This window comes from Engraulis encrasicolus, chromosome 3 (genome assembly GCF_034702125.1).
Source record: "Engraulis encrasicolus isolate BLACKSEA-1 chromosome 3, IST_EnEncr_1.0, whole genome shotgun sequence".
NCBI lineage: Eukaryota > Metazoa > Chordata > Actinopteri > Clupeiformes > Engraulidae > Engraulis > Engraulis encrasicolus.
The window spans coordinates 34,081,652-34,090,278 of record NC_085859.1 but is presented as its reverse complement, the minus strand read 5'-3'; the positions used below and the strand labels follow the sequence as shown (position 1 = coordinate 34,090,278).

The 8,627-nt window shown below is 42.8% G+C and overlaps 1 protein-coding gene across 1 annotated transcript in view; it reads right to left on the bottom strand.

Annotated features, from left to right (window-relative positions):
* Positions 1–8,399, bottom strand: part of vcana (versican a) — a 59,694-nt gene extending 51,295 nt beyond the window's left edge. Inside the window, exons 1-6 of the mRNA XM_063195262.1 lie at positions 8,183–8,399; positions 6,979–7,046; positions 4,823–5,209; positions 2,765–2,939; positions 2,080–2,207; positions 205–498 (exon numbers count right to left, since the gene is read on the bottom strand). Of these exons, the coding sequence (XP_063051332.1) occupies positions 205–498; positions 2,080–2,207; positions 2,765–2,939; positions 4,823–5,209; positions 6,979–7,039 (1,045 nt within the window). The 5' untranslated portion in view covers positions 7,040–7,046; positions 8,183–8,399. The remainder of the gene's footprint in view (positions 1–204; positions 499–2,079; positions 2,208–2,764; positions 2,940–4,822; positions 5,210–6,978; positions 7,047–8,182) is intronic.
* Between the last annotated feature and the right edge of the window lie 228 nt (positions 8,400–8,627).

Below are 8,627 nucleotides of genomic sequence, written 5' to 3'. Positions count from 1 at the left end.
GCCAATATACAAAGCTACTGCTGCACCTTGAGAGTTGTAGTGATTTTTGCCATTTTTGTTATCCATAACCTTTGAGACTTTCGTATGTACATAAGGGAGATTTAACTAATTTGTCTAATTGCATAATGGATATTTCAACATATCCAATTGGATTAGTATTGTGTACAACCACAACTACAAAAAGTGTGTGTTGCAGGACCTTACCTTTGAAGCAGTATGCTCCAAGCTTGCGGCTGGGCTCCGGGAAGCCCGTCTGGTTGGAGAAGCGGTACATGGTGCGCACGCCCAGCAGCCCTCCGCCGCACTGCACTCTGGGATGCGAGACAGGGTAGCGGGCGCTGCCGTCCGAGAGCCATCCATAGTCGCACCTGTCCAGGCCCCTCCTCCAGGCCGCGTGCAGGTGACCGGGTGAGGCCAGGATGGCGTTGTGCTTCTTGCATTCCTGCTCCGCCTCCTCGAAGGTCATTTTGTTGGTTGTGGGTGCAAAGTAGACATCACCTGAATGGGCAAAAACATGGTAGCAGTTGATTTTTAGTGTTCACACGTTAGCCACAAATACATGCACATTCACAAATGTCTTGTTCATTGCTAATAAGGCCTTGATTATTTATATAATAATAACAAGGACCTTGTAGGCCCTTTCATTTTTCTTAAAACATGTCTTAAAGATGCACTTTAATACTCTTAGTAGTTTATTTACAGAATTCATGTTGCCCCTTCACAAATGTTACCTTTTTGAATGAATACTGTGCACCACCATGAAATTCTAGGTATTCATTATGACTGGGAAAATTGCTCTTTTCATTAATGCAAAGTTGGATCTTCCAGAAATGGACACATCCAGAAATGGACACTTTTTAGCTGCAAAAATGTACTGTACTTTGGTCATACTAGTAAATATTGGTTTATCATTTAGTACATATTTGTGAGAAGATCAAATTTGCCAATAGGCAGCACCGTTTCAATGAGGAGCACAGTTGCAATACCTACTGTGACCACCATCCTACACCGTGCACCTTTCAAGAAACTTATACATTCAATTATTAGGCATGTATTAGTGGCTAACCGGTGAACCTTAAAATGAAGTTACCAAAAAAAATAACAAACAACACATCTGGTCAGCAATTTGGCAAGTTGGGTGTGAACTCTTGAATCATCCGTCATGTCTAGTCTACTGTGCACCTCTTTATGAATGCATGCTTTGTAGAACGCTGGGTGAGAACATGATTTGGTTACATCACTGAAGGGGAACCTTCGACATCAATAAATGGTGGCCATTCAGGGAGACATGGAAAGCCTGTCTCCATGTCTACATACTGGTAGTAGGCCTACCTGAGTCTCACAGCTGACATTCTAGTACGTATTAGCATCATATTATTGCCGAGGATCAGACAAATCTAGACAGAATGACTAAAAAAAAACATGTTTTGCTACAAATTGGATGTGATGTTGAGGTGTTTGGCTGGGATTCTCTCACCCAATTGATTTACAGCACAGATATGTCAGAGAGCCTAAACTCAGTTTTCCACACCCAAAACACAGTCACAAACACGCTCACCCTACGCACATAATCATGTGAGTGAGGACGTATAGGCGTGGGGGAGGATGAGTGATTGAGAAAGATGGCGTCAATGCCTGAGATTTGTGACATACCAATCAAGTCAATAAGTGCAATAAGTGTTGTCAGCCACGAACGCAAAGGGGACCAAATTGACTCTTCCCTGTGCCAGAAGTATTTGTGAGAGTAATTATCACATAGTTTCTGGTATTGCTTTCGCAAATTCTGCAGCGTCAAATGAGTATCCCTGCCTGTGTTGAAACATTGTAAGCGTGTCACTTGTCTGTGACTGAGTGACTAAAAACCACAATGGCGCACGCCACAAGATTTCAATAATGTTTATGTGATGGGCGTTGCTTTCTCCCAACTACGTTTTCATATGCTTCGTGTGTGTGTACTGTGTGTGTGTGTGTGTGTGTGTGTGTGTGTGTGTGTGTGTGTGTGTGTGTGTGTGTGTGTGTGTGTGTGTGTGTGTGTGTGTGTGTGTGTGTGTGTGTGTGTGTGTGTTTAATGAGACTTACCATCTAGTTTGTCCACAAAGCAGTACACATCATAGGTTTCTGATGGTTTCCTCAAACCATACGATCTGACGCCAGGCTTGTGTTTCAGGTTGCCATAGCAGCCCGGTCTTGGCTTGGTGATAGGGTATCTGGATCACCAAGACAACACAAGATTAATCCACCATTGAAAGCCAACTCTCCCGCATCCTCCTCAATGACTGAGGTACCCTGAGCATGGTAGCATCATGCCGCACTGCTCACTTGGGGCGCTGGGAGCTGCCCCCTTCCACGGGCATACATGTAATTTCATTGTGTGCAGTGTCTACTTGTGTGCTGTGGAGTGCTGTGTCACAATGAAAATGGGAGTTGGGGTTTTCCAGGTGGGCTAGTTTTCACTCCACATACATTGCCGATATGCTACTCTATACCACAAAGTGTGGCATCAATTTGTACAAAGAAAGAAATGATCAAATCTCATTGTGAGATTTCAGTGATGTTTTAATGTTCAAAGCGGCAGATATTTAGTTACATGACATTGGTTAATGTCCCTGATGCAATGTGAGGTTAGAAACTTTGCTCAAAGTCAAATCAGCTGTATATGAAATAAAATCTAACCAATAGGCCACAAATTATTGTAAATACTTTACAATTGTAAAGGTGCCTTCATGGTGACTTATTTATCCCATAAAATCGCACATGTTCTCACCTTACGGTTTGATCAGCAATCCAGCCGGCGTCACAATGGTCAAAGCCATCCTCCAATGCTGATTTCAGCTGATCCGGTGTGGCGATGGAGGCACCGATGTCTTGACAGGCTTGAGCTGCCTTGTCATAGGTCAGCGTATATCTGCTCTTTTTCGCCCGGTAGTGGAACACAACACCTGTGGACAAGGCACAGAAATATACCCAGTAAAATTATTTCTCAGCAGATCATCTGGTTTTAAGAGGGTAAAATGTATATTTACTTCAACAAACTCAAAGCACTGAATTACGTATCTTCTCCCCACTGACATGGTCACAGCCAATGAAGACACAGACACTCAGGGGGGTCGTTCAGGGGGGTAAAGTGTGACTGCGTCACCAAGGCCCCATTTATATCCTCCTGACTACCAGGGGAAAAAAAGTTTTAAAATCTTTGTTTTTTTTTACTCCCCCAATTGTTTGAAGGCAAAAAATGAGATTGACAACATTTTTTTCGATTTTTTTTTTTTTTTTTTTTTAAGATTTAATGTGTCCACTACAGTGGACATTGGAAGGCCGTACATTGAAAATGTACCTTAATTGCTATCAATCAATCTGGATGAAAAAGCATAACAATCAGTTTAATTATTAGTAAATTTGAGCATTTATGAGTTAACAATGAGTGTTTTATTGGTTTGAGGTGGAAACTGGATGTGTCTGTGACCATTATCATTCATGCAGGTCATCTCAAGTCAAAGCAATTTTGTTTTAAGCAACTGGACTTGCAGTTGAAGCTTGAATGACATGTGGTCCCTCAACTGAGAACTTTCACCAGAGTTGACTAATTTTATAGTTCTGATGTGTGAAATATGGGTTATTATCTCTGGAACAAACATGTGTTCATGTCTATAGGATTAATTTAGTCTTAATTTAATTTTTGGTTGAAATATTGTCCTGCAAAGTTCAGACACACATCAGAGTCATGCTCCACATGGGGCGACAAATGCATCAATAGGAAACGTTCTGCTTGTTCTGATTCTACTTTTCCTGCTTGAAATGAATCCTAAGAGGTCTCTGAATCTTCAGCATCTTCCTCAAACATCACATCTAGGATTATTTATCAATAATGTGCTGTAAAGTGTCTCTCCTTCTGATTCTGATACTGACTTTCTGACTGGAAAAATACTAACAAAATGGAAGATGTCACTACCAATGTCCATTAACTCCCAACTAACTCCCAATGTTCTTTAAAGAGGACATTTCTTTAACGCCTAAATATGGGAATTAAATAATGTTACATTAATTTAGAAATGGTTTAATTGTACTCTGAAGAGATTGAAATAACATATAAAGATGATGTTTTAAGACAATAATTGCCCACTTTAAAGTATTATGCATTTACTTTCCCTTTAACCAAAAGCGGCCTATTTTTAATGGACACCATTTTCCTTGCAAAGAAATAGAAAGTTCCCAAAACCCCACCCCTACACACATGGTATCATTGGAAAGCTCTGAATGTCCTCTTTAAAGATCATTGGGAGTTAGCACAGTAGTGTGTATGGGGTGGGAGATATTGCAGTTTACAAATGTCCTCTAGAGAGGACAAAAATGAACTGCTGGTAGTCAGGAGGATATAGGGGGCCCACAGTCTGAATTATGAAGCTACACTGCTGGGGGGTCCATTGCAGCTGATTTTACATAGGGCCCAACATTTGCTGCTACGCCCCTGCAGACACTACAACAACAATAATTCAGAGTGCATTGACACAAGCTTTTAATGGGATTTAGAAACCGAGATCCAATGACAATGCTTCTCATTAAACTCATTCAAGACTAAGAAAAGCATGACCTGCCGTGGCCTAACGGTAGGGCACTGGGTTACTACACCCGCGACCCGGGTTCAATTCTGGCCCATGTCATTTGCCGATCCTTCCCTATCTCTCTCTCCCAACTCATTTCCTGTCTCTCCTCCACTGTCCTGGCAAAAAATAAAGGCAAAAAAGCCCTAGGAAATATTAAAGAAAGACTAAGAAAGGCAAAGAGAGAGATTGAGAGCAACAAGCAACAACAAATCCAAACTCACCATCAACATCCAGTGAGACCATGTCCTGGGTGTCCTCTATGCCGTACATGACCTCACAGCGGTACGTTCCGGCATCACTGGCGCGGAGCTTGGACAGCGTCATGGAAGCGTCGCCAACGTCCTCCGGGTGACTCTGCACCGACACACGGCCCCGGTATCCCGGGCCGATTTTGATGACACCATTCTGGGCCACCAGAACGATCGTCTCGCTGTCCCCTTGCACTTTGGTCCACTTGATGCGCAGGTAGTCCTTGCCGCCGGGGCCGATGGCTTTGCTGTCTATGGTGGAGGGCGCGGCAGTGGGTTCGACGGAGAAATGGCACGGCAGGGACACTCGACCTGAGAGGAGGCCGCTGACCGGCCTCATCACCACCAGGCTGGCTGAAGCTGGAGGAAGGAGAAGAGACAAGGAGGAAATGAACACAAATCTCACAAATGAATGAATAAAGAACCACTCATCAGATTTCTATTTGTTTTTTTAATCACCCAAAAAGAAATCTGATGAGTGCTTCTTTATTCATTTATTTTTGAGATTTGAGTTCATTCATTGACAAAGTCAAGCACCCAGTGTAGAGAATTAGACTACAAGGTGTTGATCGCGCTTCCTGGTCTTTCTACGAGGAAAAACACCACAGGTTTGGGTGATTCATGCAAAACAAATGAGTTTTCATGTCAACCTTAATACTTTAAGTTAAGACATGTTTTTTTTTCAACCATAATGGATTAAGACATGGCCCCTGTTGCAAATGTTCTGTTTCCAGACAGAATGGCAATGACTAAGTCGTAATGTACATTTAATGTCTTAGTAGTGGTACTGTGGTGGTTAAGTCTTTTCATCAACTATAACAGTGTTCCCTTGGTGGAATGCTGGGCGTTATGAGGCAACACTACGTAATGTTTCTTTAGTTGTTTCCCTGGTTCATCAATGTCTACTGATGGTGCGTAACTGTCCTAAATAACTTTGATGAAGCAATGGGACTTCTTACAGATGTAAAGACTAGAAGAGACAGTGCTTATTTCCACTTTCATAAAAAAAGTGCTTTATGTCATTCTTTTTTGTAGTCCAAGTTTTCAGATTCTTGTTCATTTTAAGCCACTTCATTTTCTGACTTTGTATTCCCAAGTTTTCCAAATCCTGAGCAAGCAAGCTCAGACCAACCATAAAGACCAGGAGGAAAGTTATGTGATTAAAAAAACATAAGATTATTTGAAAAGTTTACCAGGTGTTTACCGTTCATTAATTGAACTATGCTAACATCATCCAAGGCATTGGGCTATGAAACAGGAGGAGGTAAGCCCTATTGGGTTTGAGTCATGCACAGTTATGTTGTTGTTGATGACACAGATAATCCCATAACTTTCTGTAATAAAACATTTCACACTAACAGTTCAGCATGACTCAAAGTAGCATGGGTGACTGCAGTGAAATACGACATACATGTTGACCCAGATGTCTCAACACTGACTGTTCATTCGGCAATCTCAATTAAAGCAAACCCCACCAAAGCCTGTGTAGCCTGTGTGGTGAATCACTATTACTCTTTTTTTTGCCCAGAGCATGGAAACTACTCAACAAGCAGGGATGGAGGAAAGGACCTGCGGCCAGCCAGCCAGCCAGCCAGCCTCCCTGTCTGAGGAATGCTTTGGACAGGTGGGAGAAGCCCCCAGGCAACGCCGAGCAGAAGAGGTGGCTCTTGAACTTAGGCACAGACCATCTGGTTTGGCCAGACAGTAAGATGGACCTAATTGAACGGTCTAACTGAGAGGAGCCTGGGAATCAGGCACGGGCTCCCAGGACTGACTCTGCTTCCTCACAATTTGACTCAGTTAACTTTTTCATTAAGATAACAAGAGCAAAATGTGTTGTGGGGTTTGTTCTATAATGGATGTTTGCCGTATGGGTATTGTGAGCATTACATGCATTACAAGCATCATATCACAGCTAGTCAGCCTACTGGTCACCACCGTTTGTGAACTGCAATCCACTGGACAATAAGTTTTTACCTATGCAAGCAGATGTTATATCATGCCCCCCTCTATGTGTAGGCTATCACTTGGAGAACTAATACAACAGCACACTGACAAAAAAAACACATCAACACAGCATACAGACTCAACCAGCATTTGTAAAGGCATGAATGTGAAGAGAAACTTACCGAAAAGTGTTGAGTGACACAAGCAGAGTAACCACAGGATATGTTTTATATCCAATAACATCTTTGATCTATAACATAAACAAACAGTTGTTTGTCAAAAGGCATTGGTCACACGTTACAACACTGCATGTACAAAAGTTCTTTGTGAAATTAATTTAATCGATTCATTCATCCCAATGGCATCTTCCAGCAGTGGCCACCGCTTGGTTTTCCTCTTGTGATTTGGAGCGGCTCCTGCTGCTGCTACTACTAGCCCTGCTGGGAGAAGTGCCTGATGACCCCCCTCGCCCTGGTGGTCTAGGGGCAATTAGGCCGACACGACACTTCCTCCGAGAACCTGGGTGGTGAAACTGAATATTTCGTTGTTATAACCCCCCGTCATGCCAAGTCACAAATGTGTCCATTCCAGGTGGCGTGGACAGCAGCACCGGCCAGCGGGGTAAAACCTGTCACAATAGTGCGGTAGGTAGGCTATGCAAGTAAACCCTATGCCAAAACGAACCCGCAAATTTCATTCAACCGGATAAGATAATTTAAAACGTGCAAGTAGATACACTGAAGCGTGATAAAGTTTGCGCACTAGAAATGCTGCGGCGTGGACCGAGCGAACTTGTTAGAGGCCGAGGATGTAAGGAGAAAAGTACCCGTTCACCTTATTTAACCTTTTGAAAAGGCAGCGAAGGCACTCGATGCTACGGAGTCACAAGCGTGTATGCACTTGACTTAGCAATTTAACTTTGTCCTTTCGCTTCTTTTTCTGTATTTCTATAGGCATATATCTATTATCGCGTTATACAACTTACACATGTATTTGTCTCATTAATTAACAGCATTGTAACAATGCGTGATGACAATGTTTAAATTAACGTTCTCATTGCCAAATTGTGAGAGGTGTGATCAGAAAAAAAACTTTTAAAAAACTTTCTAGTGTCTCTTATTGACTGAGAAGCATCCCATGGACATCCCAATATTCACTCAGATAAGTGCGCCTGAGGTCTATCCAACATGCCTTTACGCACGTCCAACAGGCATCCCAGTTACATATTTCAAACGGGATGTTGTCAATTTCGCTGGATTTCCACATCACGTAATAAAAAAATATGAATATTGAGCAATTTATTGGCTTTACAAACCAATTTTTAACCAATACTGAAAACGAGCCTGCATCAACACAATTAAAATAATGACAGCAGAAAAAACGTACCTCAAGTAAGTTTGTAATTCCACATGAAATAGAAAGTTCCAGTTAAATCCAGTACATCCCACTATAAAAAAGAGGCATCAAAGTTCTGTAAAAGTTCCCTTGTCAGGCGAATAAGTTCTTGGTCCCCCGTCTGTCTTGTGCTGTTTAGTGCCCCCTGTGCCTGATGCCTGTTTCTGTGAGGGGCGCCGCGCCCGACCGTGTGATGCTTGTGTGATGATGCTCCAGTCCAGAAGACCAAGATGAGTGAGTGAGCTGGCTGCAAGTTCAAATCCGACATTGACGGCGGCCTCCGCAATTATTTCGTCAGGAGAGGAGGGGCAGGGCAGGCGAAAATCCAGCCGAAAAGTGAGTGGCCACCACCAGCCATAGAAGACCACGGAGCCAGCTAATTAGGCGCGCACGTGACAGGTGAGCCGTTTCATTTAGAAGGTTAACTTTCGATCTC